This window comes from Lygodium microphyllum, chromosome 10 (genome assembly GCF_053477565.2).
Source record: "Lygodium microphyllum isolate KBCC chromosome 10, Lygodium_microphyllum_v1.1.10, whole genome shotgun sequence".
Taxonomy (NCBI): domain Eukaryota; kingdom Viridiplantae; phylum Streptophyta; class Polypodiopsida; order Schizaeales; family Lygodiaceae; genus Lygodium; species Lygodium microphyllum.
The window spans coordinates 694,634-716,715 of NC_141144.1; the positions used below are offsets into that span (position 1 = coordinate 694,634).

A 22,082-nucleotide genomic window follows, 5' to 3' on the forward strand; every position below is an offset into this window, starting at 1 on the left:
AATTGCCACGTGCATCACATGTACTAAACAACCTTGCACATTTAATTAATATCTAAATCAAATGTTATCGGCAAGATTAAAGCATCTCAAAATTTCAGGTCCCTGTGACAAAAAGTTTGCCCACCTCATAGGCTTCTCTAACAACTTCGTCTACCTTAAAAAGTACCTCAATGTCTAATGATCTATGTGTACTATGAAATCACCCCCTAAAAAATAGTGTTTCCACGTAGATAGTGCATGAATTACAACCAAGAGCTCTTTCTCATAGACCTGCAAATTTCTCTCTGCACCGTGGAGAAGACGACTCTCATAAGCCACAACTCGGCCATCCTTAATTAAAACAACCCCAATACTATTTTCACACTCATCACACTGAACCACAAATGATTTTCTTAGATTGGGCAACACAAGCCTTGGATCTGAAGTCATCTTTTCCTTTAACTTCTCAAATGCTGAACTTTTCACTACTGTCCATCTAAATGATACATCTTTCTTCTGCAAAGCATGTAATGGAGATGGAATCTCGGTGAAGCTACGAACATACTTCCTATAGTAAGAGCATAAACCCAAGAAGCTGCAAATCCCATGTACATTTTTCAAAGATGGCCATGAACATATTTCTTCAACCTTTGTGGGGTCCATACGTATACCATCAGACGATACAATGTGTCCCAAAAGAGAAAAATTCACTCTTCTTGTCATTAATAACTAGTCTATACTTAGCATCTCATTGAACACAATGTCCAAATGCTTTCTATACTCTATCTTATTCCTTGAGAAGGCAATCATATCATCAAAGAATATACCCACAAATCCCCTATGTGGCCTGAAGATGCAATCCATCATCCAATTAAAAGTGGCAGGAGCACTCATAAGTCCAACACGCATGACAAGAAACTCGTACAACCCAAAAAGATGTCCTAAAAGCTGCCTTAAGCACATCCTCCGATCTAATGCATATCTAATGATATCCACTTTTTAAATCTATACAACTGAATATGGCTGCCCCCTGCAATCTATCCATAACATCATCGATCGGAGGGATTGGAAACCAACTTTTTATCGTGATTTTATTTAAAGCATGATAGTCAATGCACATATGCCATGAACTATCCTTTTTCTACACCAAAAGTACTGGAGATAAGAAGGAAGATAAGCCAAGCTGAATCAGTCCCTTTTCCAACAACTCATTCACCTGACTCATAATCTCCTCCTACTAGACTACACCAACCCTATAGAGTGGCTTATTAGGTAGGCTACTTCCAAGGATAAGATCTATGCTATGATCTTCTGGCCTTTCACGCAATAGCCCTAGAAGTGACTAAGAGAAGCAATCAGCGTACATTTTCAAAAATAAAATGTGATCCTTCTCTAACTTTGACATGTTCCCAACATTTTCATTATCAACCTTATCCTTAGTAAAAACTAAGTATGCTAAAAGGTGATTTTTCGTTACTTTGGAAATGGCAGTTGCAGACACAACATGGACAAATTTCCCTTTCAGTTTTACATCAAGTGTGAGTGTCTTTCCCTTATACTGAATAGTAATCTCTTTTGCACGTGAATTAATTAGTACATGCATACGATGATACCATGGTATACCAAGCAAGACATCACAACCTTCTCGTGATCTCTTTTGTACGTGAATTAATCACTACATGCATATGATGACACCATGCCATACCAAGCAAGACATCACAACCCTCTCATGGAGCAATAAAGGACTCTTTGCTATCCACACATCCCTGAATGTGCAAACAAAGCTTTCCAATGAGCGGTGTCACAAGCTGTGCATAGCCCTTGCATACCATACCAACTTCCCCCATGGATCCCATCTCATCCTCTAGACGGGCTGCCATATCCATAGAGATAAAGTTAGTTCGTGCTCCATTATCAAAGAAAATCAAATCATGCTAATCTCTGATTTTGCCCCATGCTCTGCATAACTCAATGGCATCATCATTGGGCTGATCACTAACAACATCTGATATCAATCCAACTCATGTTTCAGGCTTCTTACCCTAAGGATCTCCCTCATTTTCTGATTTTGCAGCTTGCTGCCTATTGAGACAGCCCTTAGCGATGTATCCCTCCTATTCACAAACAAAGCATTTATTTGTAGCTCTTAATTCCCTACATTGTGCAGCTGATTTCCAACCCTTTCATTGCTATTTTGACCTCTTTTCAGGCTGATTTTCAGATCTGTCCCTTTTCTCAACCTTTGACAACTTATTCGACTTCTCCCTACTTTCTTGGAAGCCCAAATCCTTCCCACATAGCAATGTATCAATTGTAGCAGCAATCTTTATGAGTTGAGACATACTAGACACAGTGGATTTAATGTAAAAAACCCTACTTTCCTTAGGAAGCCCACATACATACTTTTCCACTTGCTCATGAAGAGGACTAGATGATAAGAAGTTACTAGTCAACCAATTCAATGCAAATATTTGCTTGAATTGTACCCATGTTGACGGTCTCTACCTTGCATTAAGAGCATGGACCACCATTATAATGTTAGCAGAGTATTTGTCAGCTCATGTGTGAGTCTGAGCTTGATCTGGGCTGGGCATTTTTATTAGGTATTTTAGGTTTTTTTCTCGTGTGGCATTTTATGCCAGTGGAGCATTTTTATGCACCAATCGGCCAGCATTAATGCTGTCTGACCAGCATTATTGCTCCCCACTTTTTCAGCCTATTTATACTCAGTGCTCCTCCTCAGTCTCATCATCTTCACCATCTGTAGACTCTGTGGAGAGAGGAGCCAGTGCCAGTGCCCACGCAGCCAGTGACTCACTGTTGTATGCGACTATCTCGTATTCAGATATATGGATTCCATTTCCCATGCATACATCTGAGTTCTCATCTATATCGTGTTCTTTCTTTCTTTTCTTTTTATCTCGTGTTTCAACAGTTTATTTCAGCACATGTTTATGCTTCCACCACTGCTCCACTTCTGACATGGTATCAGTTTTCAAGATGTGTGTTTCTGCTGTGTTTTCTTGCTGATTTCAGGACGGTTTTGTACCCCTACTGATCAGACGACTGCTATCGCAGCCAGGCGACCTGTTTTAGGGCTGTTTTCAGCCTGCGTTTTTTGCAGTCTTGCCATCGTCTGTTGCCTACGCACCCTCTGCTGCCTGCGTTTTTCATCTGCAGCTGCTGGCGACAGTTTTCTACCTGCTTTTCTCCAGTTTACAGCCTGCGTTTTGCTGATTCCGTATCTCTCGTGGCTGGGTGACTGTTAATTCAGGCCGTTTTTGCTGTTTTTGGCAGTTTTTGACTGATTTTTTGACTTTCTACAGCAAATTTTGTCTTCTATTAATCAGATTTTGGGTTATATTGCATGTGAACTCTCATTTTCTGCAGTCTGTGCTTGTGTTTTGGCTGTGTTTCCTCTCTCAATTCCATCTCTTCTCTACTTCTCTTCTTATCCTCTCCATATGGCTCCTCCGTGCACTTCCACTGATGATAAGTTACATGGACCTGATTATCTCACATGGAGTGCTGTCATGAAAGCTTGGTTTGTGCAGAAGCGGTTATGGTACATCGTCTGTGGAGCTATTGCTCGACCTCTCCGTCCTTTTCCTCTTCCTGAAGACTTTGATGAGGACAACCATGAGGAAGCGGTGCTCACATGGGACTCGGACGATGCCCGTGCTTACTCGGCGTTGCTTCGGTGTATTTCTAAAGCGGTCTTACCGGTGGTTACCTCCTGAAGGACATCTCCTGAAGTACAGGACCAGCTTCGGCACATGCAATCTGCTCTTCCCAAGGCACATCTCGTCGGGATGGTCCTCTACAAGCTCCCCCCGGAGTTTCATGGAATGGCCAATGCTTTGCGGGCGCAGACATCATCGACTCCTGTCAGTTTTACACATATGACCTCGATGCTTCTTGAGCATGAGACATCCTTGAGATTACAGAGGCGGCTTCTGGCACATTATGGAGGTGAGGCTTATGTAGCTTCAGAGAGGGGTGACGGGAAGAAGAAGTCAAAGGCCCAGTGTTACCACTGTGGCAAGAAGGGACATTTGCGAAAGGACTGCAAGACGTTAGCGGCTTCCAAGAAGAAGGAGCAGAAGACGAAGCGGGATGTTGACTCTACCGATAAGTCCTCTCCTTCATCAGACTCCGACTCAGATCCTCCGCCCAAGGTGAAGTCCAAGGCGCGGAAGGGATCCTCTTGTTCGGATCGCGGGAAGGGCTTGGTGGCGCCTTCCTCGGCTGCTTTCTAGTGGTGGTGATGAGGTCATCCCTCACGACTCTCTTGTGCCAGAGAGGGAGTGTGAGTGGGTGTTCAAATGGGGCAGTCGCGCCTCATCTATACTTTTATACAGGTGCACAGGTTCCAGAGAGGGATGTCCCTGACGCATCGACTTCCGTCTGGCGGAATCAAATCCTGGAGCTGGGATTGACATTCAGGTTCATGATGAGCTGGTTATCTAACAGAGAGCGGGAGGCTTTCGTCTGGAGCTCACATGAGGGGACACTTTGGCGGTCTGGCCAAAGGCGGGGAATCCATGGTCACCTATGTTCAGGGGCATTTTTGACAGGATGGTCTTGTATGCTACTGCGAGACATTGGTGCAGGACATAGAGACATGCTATGATCTTCTCTATTTTCCGGTGTTTGGTACGATCAACATCGACATCAGGTTCTCTCCGAGGCACCTTGGTGGTGGCTTGATCACCCACTACTTGGGTATCCATGGTTCTACTTGGTGGTTCTATGTTGTATAGTTTCTGATCCCTTTTCATTGTACTATTGTATTGTATCAGATCACCCATGATCTGAGAGAGGGTGTTAGCAGAGTATTTGTCAGCTCATGTGTGAGTCTGAGCTTGATCTGGGCTGGGCATTTTTATTAGGTATTTTAGGTTTTTTTCTCCTGTGGCATTTTATGCCAGTGGAGCATTTTTATGCACCAGTCGGCCAGCATTAATGCTGTCTGACCAGCATTATTGCTCTCTACTTTTTCAGCCTATTTATACTCAGTGCTCCTCCTCAGTCTCATCATCTTCTTCACCATCTGTAGACTCTGTGGAGAGAGGAGCCAGTGCCAGTGCCCACGCAGCCAGTGACTCATTGTTGTATGCGACTGTCTCGTATTCAGATATATGGATTCCATTTCCCATGCATACATCTGAGTTCTCATCTGTATCGTGTTCTTTCTTTCTTTTCTTTTTGTCTCGTGTTTCAACAGTTTATTTCAGCACATGTTTATGCTTCCACCACTGCTCCACTTCTGACATATAATGCATTCCCCTTAAAGAAAATGGCTGCCTTCCAAATCTTAGAGGATTCAGTGAAGAATTCCCTCGAATAGGCTGCATCAAACTACTAAATAAAAGTCAAGGCTTTGAGCCTATCTTGTGTACCATTGAAGGACTCAAACTTCACCCCTTTTCAACCCTCATCATAGTCTTTTTCTGCCCCTTTGGGAGTCAAGTGCCATACACTGGCTGTTGCAAAAAGGGTACATTTGTTGTATTTACATCATGACCAATACCAAAGGAAGCATTTGCATCACCAGCACTCATTCCTTGAATCCCATAAGCATTTCGAGGTGCAGATGCATTACCAAACATGCCACTTTGGGTCCCAGGCATCAAACCAATGCTGCCATACATAGGGTTATGTATATTACTAGCCATTTCCAAATACATTGGGCCTTGCCCACCATGCATAGGTTGTTGCATACCATAAGGAGTTATGCCATATATTCCCGTATGCGATCACTAACCCACCATAGCATGGAAAATAGTGCCACCACTAAAGTATCCTCGCTACCCCATCATTGCATGCATGTCCGATTATCCAAAATCCATTGGATTGGCACTTCCATGATGGCCTTGCATTTGCATACCTTGCCCTGTTGGCACCAACTGCTTTTCTTCATTATCATCATTAGGAGCTTCATAAGAAGGCTTTGGCATTTTCTTCAATGCATCTTGCTATCCCGAAGGTGTAGAAGATGATTTCCTCTTCTTGCCCTTGTTGTCCTTCATTGGAGCATTCAAAATCGAGTGAACTAAGGATTCTATGCCAATTTAGCAAAGAGATTTGTTGTTGTTCTCATTCGATTTTTAAATTGGTCATCAAATTCCTCTTCCCCTTGTTGCTGGTCATCAGTATCATTCTACCTTGAAAGCCCTGTATCTTGACCAAGCAGCAACATTCTCAACTTACTATCCATGCTATGAGCCTTGTCCAAGGTCAAGCATTGCATTTCCTTCTTCCCCATGTAAATGTTCATACTATGAGGCATCATCACTGCTTAATTCCATCTCACTATATGATAACATCTTGCTATAATTACTCGGTTGAGAATAAATTCAGCACTAGCATAAATCTTTTGGCTTGCAATCAGGTGCCTCGAGTCCACCGAGTCAAAGGATTTGACGGTGTCCCAGCAATGGAACCATGAAATTAGTCTTTCTTCTTGGAAACAATGGTGAAAACCTGAACAAGCACTTAATCACAGCAATTAACAAATTCACAAAAACTGAAATGCACACTTTACCATAAAATATTGGACATTGGACATCTTGTTGGGCCCAAAACTCACGTCCCTTGCAACATTTCTTTATCTTATATTGCAATTGGATGGAGTACAACCTAGATTCTTCAATCTCCTCTCCTAATTCAAATGACCCTTGCTGTCATAAATGATCAGCAAGCCTTTTGATCAGTTCACCCCTCAATCTTCAACCATGACTTGTCCAAAATTGACCCTTGGCTGGCCAAATGGGGATGGATTGGCATCTGAAATCTTTGGCAGTTCCTCGAATTCCAGCTATTGATTTTAGTCTTCCATGCCTCTAATTGCTAGCATGAGTCCCAAGGTTGCTGGTAAACTCTAATTCCTGCTGCAATTAGGGTTTACAGCAGAAATTCTCTTAATGTCCACCAAATTTGGCTGAGATTTGCTCCAAATGGCTGATGGCTAAGAATATCATAGCATAAGCTAGAGAAGGTGAGAGAATGCCGTAGAAAGAGAAATATCTGAATTTCTTTGCGGGACACTCTTCAAAATGGCTGCTGCCCTACTAGAGACTGCTCAAAAGTTGTCTACTATTTGGAGAGCCAAAAACTACTATCACCAGCTGCTGAAGTTGTCAAAAATGATGGCGCCTGCTCCTAATGGGTCATTTGCTGCACTCGCTAGCCTTTGAAAAGTCCTCCACAGCATGGAAAATGATCAGCAGCCTTCTCTCAACCCCCATGCACAGAATGAGACTCCACCAACCCCAAACAACCTTCTCCCCTCTTGTATGGGAATTTTTGCCAAGTGGCAGCCTTCTTTTTCCATTTTCCAGCAATGTTCAGCCATTTAATTAATTTTCAGAATTAATTAATTCTGAAAATTAATTCGGCCCTTTTTGACCCTGCAAAAATTCGATGTCCCCATCCATAAATTGATTGGCTAGGTCATTTGCAACCCCAATTGGTCCCAAGCCTTAAATGACCCATGGACATGCATTAATCAATTAATTGATTAATGCCTAATCCCTAGTGTCACCATTGGCACTTATAGGCCAATTAATTGTATTGGGGCCAACTAATACTAACATTCACCTAGAACCTAGCTGACATAACTTGTTACAACTTTTGCCTTTGACTCCCACTATTTCCTCATGGCCTTGGGCCTATACTGTGAAATGTTTGCACATCACATGTGCATCTCAACATTACACATTTGATTATTAAATCAATCAAATGTCTCTAGCACAAGCAAAGCATCCAAAAATTTCACATCCCTATGTGATAGGAAATGCTATCACCCAGCCTTCAAGAGCCCAAGAGGCTGAAAACACAAAGGCTGCAAGCCAAAACACACACAAAAGAGGCATTGACTGCAGTCACCAGCAATAATATAATGCAGAAAATCAGAAAACATAGGCAGCAATGGCACTAAATGCAGTCAGGGCAGCTTGTGAGATGAACGTAGCAGCAAAACACAATTTTTTGATGGCTGAAAGGTCCCTGGAACTGGTCGCCCAAATGCAACAGACAAAGAGGATCAGTAATCAGCAGTGGAGGACCTGCAATCAGCAAAAAACAGCAGCAAGAGCGTAGATCCTAAAATTTGATACCATGTCAAAACTGGATATAGCAATGGAAGCATAAACATATGTTGTAATAAACTGCTAAACACAAGGACAAAAGAGAAAAACATAGAAGAACACCACAAAGAAGAGAACTCAAAAGACTGCTCGGGAAATGGAATCCATATACCAAACACGAGATAGTCGCATACAATAGTGAGTCATTGGCTGCATAGGCAATGGTACAAACTCCCTCTCTCCAAAAGAACATGTAGGTGATGAATGATTGACTAAGGAGGGAGCGCCAAAATAGTGCCATAAATGGTAGCAAATCGGCCAGCAATAAATGCCTAAATACTCATCATAATGGCCATAATAAAATGTCTAAATACCCTGACCCAAACTCACACATGAACTGACTAGACTGCTAATAGTTTTAATGCAGCAAATGCTCATGTGTCAAGGTCTTTGCGGTTTACAGCCTATGCCAATTCCTAAGTTGGCCCACCCTAACCACATGCATCAATGGAGAGCTCGCAATTCCAAAACCGATGTCAAAAGGGTTGCTTCCTAAGTTCCACTCTTAGTTATAGCACTTTCCCTTAATATCCAATCATTTGTGTTATCTTTTTTACTGCTATGTGATGAGAGATTGAACCCGACGTATCAATCTCGATTATGAGCTGCATGAGTTTTCTATATCTTGGATAGATTGTATTTGAATGGCTAGATAATACTGGGATGTAAAGAAGGGGATGATCTAAAAGTCAAGTTAGTTGAATATAGGCCGTTACGCATTGAGTTACACCACTACTTGCTCACTGAGGTTAGACGACAATCTGGTTACATTCTTTTTAAAGAAGTTGCCTTCTAAATACTTTCACTTTATGCAGCACATTATTCCGTTGCCCCGATTGCCGACCTTCTATGTGTTAGAATGCCATTTCTTGCCTTAAGCGAGGTCGCATGACCAAGTCCACAAGAAGACTCCATTTTCCTATTCAGAGGGATCTTTAGTAACCATTTATATGAAGGGGAACACATGAGATGGCAAGAAGTCTCAAATTGGGAAGGCAACTCAAAAGAAGGGTGGCACCCCTTCCTCAAACGAAACCAAAGACACTAAAGAAACCAAACCCATCCGGCAACAACTCCCTTTTAAAAATCAATTTTTCACACACTACCAGAGATCGGGCCATGTAGATGAGGAGTGTCACACTAAGGCCCAAGGTCTCCCGCCTAAGGAATCACAGCACGCCGCAATTGCCTCCACTCCATGTGAAAAATCAAGTGGGGCTTACACCTCCAACTGCTGCCCCATCCACTCCTAGCACACATGCCATTGGACGTGTGGCACATGGACAACCTCATCCACCCCTGCCTAACAGTACTTCTAAAGTCTACTAACATCACTCCCTTCGCACTCTTTGCCTCCATTCGAAGGTCTCCTACTGCAAAACCCCCCCCCCAAGACCATTTCCCCGCCTCAACATGAATTTCATTGTTGGTAGAGACTTGCTGATGGCTTTGCATGATGGTGGCCACACTTAGGCTAGCCCACTTAGGATACACCAAACTAATCTCATATTACTTAGTACCCTTGGTTCCTTAGGCCAATGAGTTAGGCCCATAGACTACTTAGCCATTAGGATTTCCTTCATTTACCTTCTATTGCATTCACACATCTCTTTCTTCATTTTAGCTTTACTTTTTGTTTTGTTCTTGTTTGAAGCATCTCACTAAGAAGCTCTTGTTTTTACAGATTCTTATCTCTTTTGCACAGTTTTGTATTTCAATCTAGGACTAACATGCAAGTTTGCACCAATCCTTGAAGGCATTGGAAGTTCACCATTTCTTTGTGGTTTCATCTTCCTTGGAGACTTGCTCTTCTACCAGCATGGAGACTTTCCCTCCCAATGTAAATCTTGTGACATCTATTGATATTATCACAATGGTAGGTTCTCCCTAGCTCTTCCAATTGGGGTGCTTCATCCACATCCTTCTTCATGGTTCTCGGCACCACACAAAGACGAACATCAAGTTCCTCTTTCTCCTTCAATATTGACATCCATGGTTGAGAGGGGATTCCCACCCTCGATATTCTACAGGTTTCAGCATTTGTCTTCAACATCGGCCTCCCTTCCTCTTGTACCTTCCCTTTGCATTGCACAATCATACTCATCTCTATAAAAGGGCGCTTGGGCAAGTGAATAATTTTCCACAAGGGACATTAAGTGGCACTTACTACATGCACATTCTCATCATGTAGGATACCTCTATGCATGTCATTATGCAAAGCACCCCTAAGTGGATCTTGACCTATTTCCACTAGCAGTTCTTTTACCACCACACCTCCATTATTCTTCACCCTTTTCCTTTGTCACCAGCACCCGTGGGTTATTGGAAGAGCTTTTTTTATTCAAAGACTTTCCATCCGCCTTTGTAGGTCCTGATAGGCCATTAGGCAATCAACGAGCACCTTTGCCTCTCTAGGGTGACCCTTTGGACTCTTGATGTAAGATAACCATCACCTCTATAGTCTTGGTAGGCCATTGGGTAGCCAATGTGCACCCTTTGTCCGATACCCTAGCTTATAAATTGATTAGTTCTTTTAATCAGCCCCAAAAAATGCACATTACCTAAAGTTTAATTAAACAATGCGCAGTCCTAGAGGGTGTTTGTGTCCCATAAGTCAAACCCTAATTTGGGAGGATCCACTCATCTAGAAATAGACAAGCTGTCCACCATTCAAGCCATCCCTTGTCTTATAGGTCATCATCACTATCAACCCTTATTGACTACAGACACGTTCACTCAACCCCTAGCGTCCAACTTTCAGCCAATGCTAGGAGGTGTGTGACAACTGTGTTTGCATCCTTCAGGCCTCGCCAGTTGCTAATGTCATCACCACACCTTTGATGCCTGTGTTTTCAGGTTGTGTAGACCACCCTCTATCAAACACTCTCTTCCTCTACTATTACCTAGTTTTTATCAACCTCCAACTGTGAAGATATGCTAGGGTTTGCATTGAGGAAACACAACATGTACAACCACGACTGAAACACAAAGACTCAAATAGAGACAAGCAAAACTCAAACCCTAAACGCAAAACTCAAAACTCAAGCATAGAGACAAACACAGAGAGAAGAAACTCTGAAGTGAATGAATGATATAAATGAATGGAAGAGTATACAGAATGCCCAAGGGCAGAGCAATGGAGTGTCGGAGAGTGAAGTCCACCATAGACGGATCCCAAGTGCTATGACCACCAGTCGGAGTGACGAAAGGCAAGGAAACACCAAACGCTGATCACAAGAGAATCAGGAGACTAAGGTGACTACAAGGATGATACCTAAGGAGGGTGGCAACACTAGATTTTTGCAAATGCAACAATAGGAGAGCCACCAATGTTGAGAATAGCAAATGATGCCTGATATAGAGGCTTGCCCATAAATGGTTTTGTATGAGAGATATGACAAAGATGTATGCTCTAGAAGCTCTAGGAAGAGATGTCCAAAATCCCATAAGCACAGAGAAGAAAAGTGTGGTACTATCCAAAAAGCTATAAAGACATGTACTTGACACTCATCTCAAGAAGAGTACTATCATTCTGTATCACTCAAGATTGTGTTTATGAGTCCAAGTTAATCTATCTTGGAACCTAATTCACTTGAGTTACAAGTCTGGCTGAGCTAGGTAGCTAGTGGTGTGATTTCTTTTTCTTTGCAAGCTCTACAATTTGTCCCTTTTTCAATCTTCTCCTTGTATAGGTCCACTTCCATTCCTATCTCTCAAGCCATCCAACATCAAGTGTGTGTACCAGGCAAAGAAGCTCAAGGAAGGAGGTACTGCTGGAAGAGCTCAAGAAAGAAGGTGCTGCTCAAGGCAATCAAGAAGCTTGGTAGAGCTTCATTAACTGGCAAGTCTATGTCGAAAAGGCTGAGAAGGCCAAGGAGGGCATCGTCTCCAAGTGCCATCAGGCGACCACGGCTTCTCAAATACAGGAAGGAGCAGACTAGTCATGAGGCTGAGGTGGTTCGGAAACTAGGGGAAGGCTTGGAGCCGCACGCTGCAGAATGAAAAGGAAGTTATAAAGGGCCAAGAGGAGTTTCTGCAGCGAGTGTAGAGAGAAGCTAGAAGCTCGAGGCTGGTGGACCATCCGAGAAGGGCAAAGCCTTTTGTGATTTGATTTTACAAGGTTTACGACATCAAGTTGATGCAACACTAGAAGGACTGAAGGTGTACCTAATAGCGTTTGCAGGAAACCTCATAGATCAGAGAGTCCTCTTGTCTCTCTCAAGCTTCCAAGTCCAAAAATATACATAAGGAGCAGGCGATCAAAGAGGGGCCAGGTGGACAGCACAGTGAAAGGGGATCTCGACCGGATTATGGGGCAATAGTTTTAATTGTGAGGTGGGCTCTGGCTAAGGGGGCCATAGCCTGTGGAAAGGAAAGGTCAACATCTTAGAGTGATTAGCTAGGACCATCTCCAAGTCAACCTTCTACTGTAGATGAGCCCGGTGTCTGGATTGAAAGGGAAAGACGGGCCGCTGCTGCTATTTCACGATGAGAAGGTGCAATGTCTTAGGAATTGGAAAGAGAGCAGTGATTGAAGGCCCGAGGTAGAGGGGTTTCTACTAAAGACAAAGAAGGGTCTCCATTATTGTTTAAGGGGGAGAGCTGGCTACACGAGAACCCATGAAGAGGGCTGACTGGGCAACCAACTGGGTATTCAGGCGGGACTGTGATGTCTGCTATGTGGAAGCAGACTAACCAATCTCATTTTCTTATGCAACTCGACATTATCTTCGTTTTGTTTTTTTTCTTAAAGGCTAATACTAAGATTAAAGCCTTAGCCCTTAAAGGCCATTCACACCAACTCATCCTCTCTCTTCCACACTTAAGCCTTAGCCCTTAAAGGCCATTCACACCAACTCATTCTCTCTCTTCCACACTTACTTATTCACACCTACACTTCTCCAAAATCCATTGCCATGTCAAGCCTTTTCAGTGATTGTCTATCTATTGAGCCAAATAAAATCCAAAAATTCATGTATCCTGAAATTCATCTCATGTATAAGTTTGTCAAACCAAGCCCATGTACCCATCAGTGTGTTCACTTGTAAAAGCATGAAGCAAAACGACCGTGTTAAGAAGACTAAAGCAAAAAGAGAAGTACCACGCACCAACAAAAGGGATAAGTAGCACAACGAACAAAAAGAGCATGAAGACAAAGAAGAAATTCGAGAAAGCCAAAGAAGCATGAAGAAGAAGATACTTTCTGCTACGACAAACAAAATGTTTTGCAAAAAAACTCCATCATGAATCTCGTTTTCCCTTAGTGGATCTGCTTCCCATAGTGGATGTAACAAACTCTACTGAAAATGTAAAGTTTCAAGCTTGACCTAACTAAGGCTACCAAAGAGCTAGTCTCCTGGTCCATGTCTGCATGTAGGGGGGGCAAATGCCAGCAGGTGTAGGAACTCATCATTTGAGGGGGGTATTGAGAATAGCAAATGATGCCTGATATAGAGACTTGCCCATAAATGGTTTTGTATGAGAGATATGACAAAGATATATGTTCTAGAAGCTCTAGGAAGAGATGTCCAAAATCCCATAAGCATAGAGAAGAAAAGTGGTACTATCCAAAAAGCTATAAAGACATGTACTTGATACTCATCTCAAGAAGCGTACTATAATTCTATGTCACTCAAGATTGTGTTTATGAGTTCAAGTTAATCTATCTTGGAACCTAATTCACTTGAGTTACAAGTCTTTATCTCAATCATATTTCATGTTTATAACCTCCATCCGCCATAGCTAGCATAGCTCTAGATCTGTGTTTCCCAACAACCAAGAGAATGGAGAAGCATGCCAACTACCGCCACGTGAGGTGAAGACTAAACACAAACAACAGAAGGTTGCCTGGAGGATAAAGAAGGGCTATCACCTGTCACTAGGGACTGTAAAGTCCAAATGCAAGCAACAAGAGGGACTGGCGATGACAGTGACGCCGAACACAGTTGGAGGAAGGGCACTAGACAATGGGCAGTAGCAGTGGATGAAGACACCAAGCACTGGAGGAGCTATGAAAGGTGTAGCAACCATCGCAAATGGAGAACCACCATGTGGATAAAGACTGTTGGCTGAAATCTGCACAAGAGGAGTGAGAACCTGCACAAAAGGGATAAGGCTGAATGGTGGGCAACCTATCTATTTATAGATGTTAAAGGTTGCCCCAAAAAATTAGGGTTTTGGGATACCATCGAAACTCTCTTGAACCGTGTATCAATTTTGTGTTTTTCATTGATTAAGCATGTTTTGGGGTAAAAATCCTAATCAACTGTAAAGTGTGTTTTAGCATTACACTCCCTCTCAGGCCCAAAACTGAGCCGAAAGGAAAGGTCTACAATGTTAACCCCAAGGCATCCCTCCCAAAAGCATCGAAGACATCGAACAAACGGCAAATGTCAGCTGCCCAATGGCCTACCAAGACTACAGAGGCGATGTTTATCTTACCAAGAGAGTCCAAGTAGTCACCCCAGAGAGGATAGGGTATCGGACAAAGGGTGCTCATCGATTGCCCAGTGGCCTACCAAGCCCTACAAGGAGGATGTTGTTGTGTGTGTGTGTGTTTTTTGTGGAAAGTTAATTTTATGGGTGGCGGCCGGATTTTCACCCAGGACTTACACAAATGGAACCACCAACTAGCCAAATGCTGCCCCAAATCACAATGGATGGACTAGCATCTAAAATCCCTATCAATACAACAAATTGCAAATGCTGATTTCAGCGTACAATGCCTTCTCTTATTGGCACAAGTCCCAAAGTGGCTGCTAAACCCTAATTTTTGCATAAATTTAGGGTTTACAACAGAATTTTCCTTGTTGTCCACCAAATTTGACTGAGATCTAAAAATGTTTGGGAAATACTGAGATCTTCTGAGAGAGGGTAAGAGAAAGCTAGAGAGAGAGAATTCCCTGATTTCCCACACGGGAAATAGCTGAAATCTGATTGCTGCATGTATCAGACTGCATTTAATGCAATCGCCTACTACAACAAGGGCAATAAATGCTATCGTCAGCCCTTGGCTGCTGTCGCCTGCACTTGAGAGGGCTGGAACTGCTGTCCCCTGCTCCTAAACGGTCTTCTCGTACTCCTAGCTGCCCCTAAAGTTCCCCCAACACACCAGCAACATCCCCTTCCTCTCTTTTGTAGACCGAATGCCTTGAATGGCTCAAACCAGGGCCAAAAACATTTTTTCTCAATTGCATGGGTAAATGTGCCAAGTAGCAATCTTCCAAATCCATTTTTCAGCATTATTCAATCATTAAATTAATTTTCAGCATTAAATAATTTTGAAAATTAATTTCAATCCTTCTAACCCTACCTAAAATTAAATATGCCCATCCATAATTAAATTGGTTAGGCCATTTACAACCTAGAATGATCTGCAACCTCTATTGACCCTTAGATTGGCATTAATTAATTAGTTAATGCTAGTTCCTAATGTCACCACTGATACTTAATGGCCAAACAACTACCTAGGGTCAAAATTGACACCAACTAACCACCAAAACCCAGTTGGTATAACTTATCGTAACTTTTGCCTTTGACACTCACTGCATCGCCGGGGTTCTTGGCCTATTACCATGGAATAACTACCATGTGCAACATGTGCTAAACAAACCTTGCACATTTGATTAATAACTTAATCAAATGTTATCAACAAGATTAAAGCATCTCAAAATTTCACATCCCCGTGACAAGTATAATCCAAGATTTTGAAACAAAGATGTGAGTAGATCAAAATGTGAAAAAGATAGTGGTGGGATGGGAGGGAATTGAGAAGTGTGGTTTACTTCCTCAAATGAAACAGATGGTAGAGTGACTCATACAACTCAAAATGATTATATAAACCTAATATAGAGCCTGGCTGAGATGAAGGAGATGGATCACCAGACATGCCAAATGTCATGGTCCCTCCAAGATCAGAGAGATGGCTAGTCTCACCAATCAGTCCAAATGGACTAGTAGCACTGGTTGGAGGGGTGTAAACTGAACTGTGCGTGATGCGCAAGCACTCTTCCTCTGTAAGATGACCAAAATGTGGAGAACAAGACGGTAAAGGTGAAGGTGTATCTACCTCCTCCTCAAGATCATAATGCCTTTTCAAAGCCTCCAATGATGGAGAAGCCTAATAGGGCATCATAGGATCCCCAAAAGAAGGTGCCTGAGACATTACGAGTCAGAATTGAGTCGCACGTGAGTCTTGCACAAAGAGTAGCCTCCACAATCACCACATGATAGTCTTTAAAAGAGTACCAGCACTGATACCATGTGAAGATATACCAAGGTTTACACTGAGGAAACACAGTATGTACGACCACAACTAAAACACAAAGACTCAAATAGAGACAAGCAAAACTCAAACCCTAAATGCAAAATGCACCACACAAAACTTAGAACCCAAACACGGAGAGAAGAAACTCTAAAGTAAATGAATGATGTAAATGAATGTAAGAGTGTACAAAATGCCCAAGGGCAGAGCAATGGAGTTTCGGAGAGTGACGTCCATTGGAGATGGATCCCAAGTGCTATGACCACTAGTCGGAGTGACAAAAGGCAAGGAAACACCAAACGCTGATCACTAGAGAGTCAGACGACTACAAGGATGATGCCTGAGGAGAGTGGCGACACTAGATGGTTGCAAACGCAACAATAGCAGAGCCGCCAGGAGGATGGAGAAGCACGCCAGCTGCCACCAAGTGAGATGAAGGCCAAACATAGACAACACAAGGTCGCCTAGAGGATGAAGAAGGGTGCCCACCTATCACTAGGGATTGTAGAGTCCAAACGCAAGCAACAAGAGGGGCTAGCAATGATAGTGATGCCAAACGCAACTAGAGGGAGGGCGGCAAGAATGGATGAAGATGCCATGCATTGCAGGAGCTGTGGGAAGGTGTGGCAGCCATCGCAAATGGAGAACCACCACGTGGATGAAGACTGTTGGATGAAATTTGCACAAAAGGAGTGAGAACCTATACAAAAGGGATAAGGCTGAATGGTAGGTAGCCTATCTATTTATAGATGGACCATTGAAACTCTCTCGAACCGTGCACAAGTTTTGCATTTTTCATTAATTAAGTGTGTTTTGGAGCTGTTTAAAAATGCTAATCAGCTGTAAAGTTTGCTTTAGCTCAACATCCACAAGTGATATACTAAAATATTTATAATATTCAGCTTCCAAACTGCTACATTTTGGTTTCGAGCCTGCTACCCTTCCACTTTCATCTTCGACTGGTGGTTACAGATCTCGAGATCCATCTTCAGTATACGTCACTCTCCAACTACTCCCATTGGCCTGTCTTTGAGCACTCTAGATATCTTATATTCAAATACACCATTGATTCATTCACTTCTGAGTTCTTGTGTTTTAGTCGTATTTGTACATTTCGTGTCATCTCAGTGCAAACCCTAGTAGCATCACTTCAGAATCTATACTAGCCCTTAAAGCATGCAATGGCCAACTGTAAGTGATCTAGGAGACCCAATTTAGTACTAATCTATTTTAGAAGAAAACTCTATGTCAGAGATGTTTCACAAGGTAATCCTTTATCTTCTATTTCATTGGAGTATGCATTTGGTGCTTCACATTCACCTTCGCACTTCTTGCCTTTTCCTCCCACTTTCACTTCATATTTCAATTCCTCTACATTCAATCTGGACACCTATTTTAGACCTCATAGGTTATCCTGTCTTAGCTCACGTTGTCTTCGATGTACATTTGGGTTTTAGGCCGACACTAGACACTCAGAGGTGTACCACTTTGCACCTAGGTGCTTTGCTACCAGGAATACCACCCATGCACTATGTATCTCCACCATATCCACGAGTGTCACTCCCTATCCTCTGGTCCTATTGTATGGGGAACCCCCCTCCTGCACACTTGTGCTGATAAGTCATCTCCTTTATTAAAGGACTTGGGGAGTGGAAAGGAATCACCTACCCACTTAGACCTTATTCCACACTCCCCCATTGATCCTAAACACAAACCACGTTTCAATGCCAATACTTAGCCTCCTTCTTTAAAGAAAAAAGAGAGTGATAAAGTCCAAACCTCACAGTGACCCTTCTAGCATTACTCGCCTAAAAAGAATAGGTTTTGTATCTTTTGCTAAAAACCCGACCATGTAGATGACCATTGTCACTCAAAGGCCTAGAATATTAAACCTACATCCAAGATGACACCATCCTCAGTTAAGGGTATTCTAGCCACACCAAAGCTGAATCCATTACCAGTTTCCAAACCAACCTCAAGCCCTTTCAACACTGGTAGCATCACTCCAAGGAGGTTGAGAGGGAATTTTTCCCGAGGTAGCGTAGTTTCTCCACCCCTTGATATCTGTGTTCATCAATGGACTAGCCACTAGTGTAGTGGATCCTAAAAGGGTGAGCAAGAGTGAGAATGAAAAAAGCACAAGCAGATGCAAGAGCCTCCTTGTAAGCCTCAATGGTTGCAATGTACTCGATCTCTAAAGTAGACAAGGCAATGCATTTCTACATCCCAGATATCCAAGAAACAGCATCTCCAGCAAATGTAAAAACATAGCCAAGAGTGGACTTCCTACTATCTACATGTCATTGTGAAACCAGCCCTGTTTCTCAAATAGGGTGGTAATACATGCCCAAGCACTTAATCAGAGCAATAAATTAATAAGCATAAATTAAATGTGATCTTTTCCAAACAGCTGGGAAATGTTGAGATCATCTCAGAATTGACTAGAGAAGGTGAGAGAATGCTAGAGGAGACGGAAACTCTTGATTACCACACAGGAAATGGCTGAATTCTGACTGCTGCTTGTACTAGACTGCATTAAATGCCGTTGCCTACTAGTAGTAACATTAGAGTCTAGGCATTAATTAATTAATTAATGTCGGTCAAAGGGTCAATAACTGCTAAGGGATACTTATGAGACAAGTTAGCCTAGCCAATTTGATTATTGACTAGTGATATTATTTTTTTTAGCATTGTAATAATTATTAAATTAATTCTCAAATTTAATATTCTAAAAATTCATTTAATAAGCTGGATAGTGCTAAAAAATGGGATTAGAAGATTGTCACTTAGCAAAACTTGTCCATGCAAGTTTAAAAAAAACGTTTTTGGGAGTTGATGGAGTCTATTACAACCATTATGAGAGAGGAGGAGGCTATTGGAGAGGGAGAGAGGCTATTGAACTGTTCCATAGCATTGGAGACTTGCCCAAAAGCTAGAAACAGCTATTTGAAGACCTACAACATGGCAGATATCAGACCTAGAAGGGCCAAAACAAGTAGGTGATAGCAATTGGAGGCCGGTGATAGCCATTTTGGGAACCTAGACTGAAGATGACTACAAGTTGGGCTCTCCTAATCAAGGTGGCAATAAATTCAAGGTGATTTTCGCAATAATAAAAATTAGAAATTTCTCTCTCTACAGCATTCTCTCTCATTCTCCAACCACTTCTCAACTCCCTTCACTATTGTCCAATAGTTTGAGTCATCAAAGAAAGACATTTTAATCAATATCTACTGTAATTTCTAATTTACAATAGAAATTAGAGGTTGACAACTGCCTTGGGATGCATACTTAGAATTGAAGGCCTAAGACTTGAATTCTAACTTTTGAAATTGAAGAATTTAAGGGAGATTCAAGAGGCCAACCAATCTATTTCAGTTTGGGGCTAAATTTATCTCCCAAGGAGTAAGGTGAAGGCCAATTCCCCAAGCAAGCCAAGGGCTAAATTTGTTTGAAGGCTTACTCTCCCCTTCCAATATCACCCCAACTCCCCATCCATACAACTCTCACACTACCTTGACAGATATAGTAGCCTATCACCCAATCACATAGCCAATATTCAATACTCCATCCACCCACACCTTTTATCCCAACATTGACATCCTTTTGTACATCACTTTGCACTCTATATCACATATCACACTCACTTTGATATCAAATAATGTTGACCACTCTCATAGGCCTTTCTCTATCTCAATAGACATTAATCTCTCCTTTTCATAATACAATACTCTCTCTCTCTCTCTCTCTCTCTCTCTCTCATCACAAATGTATAACATACTATACCTACTGCTCCTGACCAAATGGAGCTAGACAAGATGGTGAGGGCGGCGTTATTTCTGGTGTATGTCTATATGGGCATTGTATTGTACATAAATAACTTTACACTTTGCTATGCACTAAATAGCTTTACCATTTAGCACATCACACTTTGATATCGAGGGACTATTACCATTGTACAAGTTCTGTCTCATCGGCCGTTCTCGGCCTCGGTAGACTTATGTCAATCAATCAATCAATCAATCAATCTCTCTCTCTCTCTCTCTCTCTCTCTCTCTCTCTCTCTAAGCGCGCACGTCGATTTAAGGTTTACCTGCGATTCGACAGGGGCCATCGTCGCCGAGCTCTTGGAGCGGAGTACGAAGCATGGTTGCATCTCCAGATATCTGCCTGTGATCAGAACGTGGACTTTCCCGTGTACGAGTGTTCTTTGTGGGGCCAACTTCGAACTGAAATACTAAAATAAAGCTTCTGCCAATATTACTTTTGTGACAAGAGTTTGGAATCTGGATCGTCCTCTGGCGGTGACAGCAGCAGGAATGTGTGTAGCAGTTCGGATTTTACGTCATTAAAAACATTGCTGCCAAGGTTGTGTGTGGAAAAGACGAGACGAAAAAAACGTGTGTTTGACGTGTCTTTTGATAACACTGGTGTGGGAAAGCGCTCTTAGGTTGTTGGGGTTGCGTGTCCCTAGCCAGGGAAGGGACACACTAGGGGGGCTAACTTTTGAGCACCCTTGAGCATGATCCACATCAATTACACATATGAGGTTCTTTGTAAAGAAAGCAATAAGTGGTGCTAATGGGGTCATAGCCTAGTGGTTTGAGGGTGTATTGAGTACTGTGGGTGCATGAGTTCAAACCCTGGGATACACTTCCCTAGCAACACAAATCATTACATGTTTAAAGAAACTAGTAAGTGATTCATTCTCACAAATGGCATGTTTGCATATATGGGAGAGAGAAACAAGATCATTAACTTGGTTGTGATCTCATTTTATGGGCACACTTATTGTTTGCAAACCAATCAAATTACTCCATGCTTAGGACGACACCTCAAAATGAGTAGTATGAGAGAAATTTATTTGTAACCCTACCTTGACAAGTCAATGGAACAGGCAAGGCCACATCATTAGATGCCGACAAGATCCACTACAAGGTGGTTTATAAGCCCTCTCGTGCACAGTGTGTCATGAGTTGTGAGGGTCCTTATTTTCCAAGTGCAGGAATAGTCGATTGCTTGAAAACATTGAAAAATGCATGTAGCTTTGCTTGTTTAGTGCTAAACTACCTTGTATAAGTCATGAAAGTGTATATTATGATACCTTATTAAATATTTTCAATGTCAATATGTTTATAGCCATTTGTATGCTTCTATGTAACCTTGTAAGTGACTATTGGTACTACATATGAATTGAATCCATATGAAAAAAGTAGTAATTTAGTGCACTTACATACACATAATATGATTTCTGGCTTTAGTGCATGTAAAACATGTACATGATGGGTGCACTGGGATGGAAATATATTCTTAGTCATTGCCCTATATGATGATTACAAGTCTAAAGAAGAGATATATATAGGCTAGATTAAACTCAACCCTTGACATGTCAAAATTAGGCATGTTCCGTCATTACTTTGTGATTTAGATCTAGTACTATGATGATAGAGGCAGTGCTTAATTTCATCTTTTACATATATACTAGTTGGTGTGGCCAGTACTAGCCACTCCCGCTACCACACTTCACACGAATGGCATCATTGCAAAGCGCTCACTTTGCATTTTGATGAGGAAAGGGAAGCAACCACACTATGGCGTGGTTGGTTCGCTTTGCTCATTCATGCTATCTATATCTTTATTTTTGTGACTTGCAGATGCTCTCTCTCTCTCTCTCTCTTCCCCCAACTAAA

At 42.2% G+C, this 22,082-nt stretch overlaps 1 protein-coding gene across 3 annotated transcripts in view; it reads right to left on the reverse strand.

The window, feature by feature from the left end:
- Window positions 1–20,818, reverse strand: part of LOC148029627 (zinc finger matrin-type protein) — a 130,293-nt gene extending 109,475 nt beyond the window's left edge. For 2 of the 3 annotated variants that reach the window (XM_087685863.1, XM_087685861.1), the window contains exon 1: window positions 20,486–20,816. In XM_087685863.1, the coding sequence (XP_087541989.1) occupies window positions 20,486–20,548 (63 nt within the window). In that variant the 5' untranslated portion in view covers window positions 20,549–20,816. Of the gene's footprint in view, window positions 1–20,485 lie in introns of all 3 variants that reach the window. The other variant, XM_087685862.1, reaches the window with a different exon arrangement.
- Between the last annotated feature and the right edge of the window lie 1,264 nt (window positions 20,819–22,082).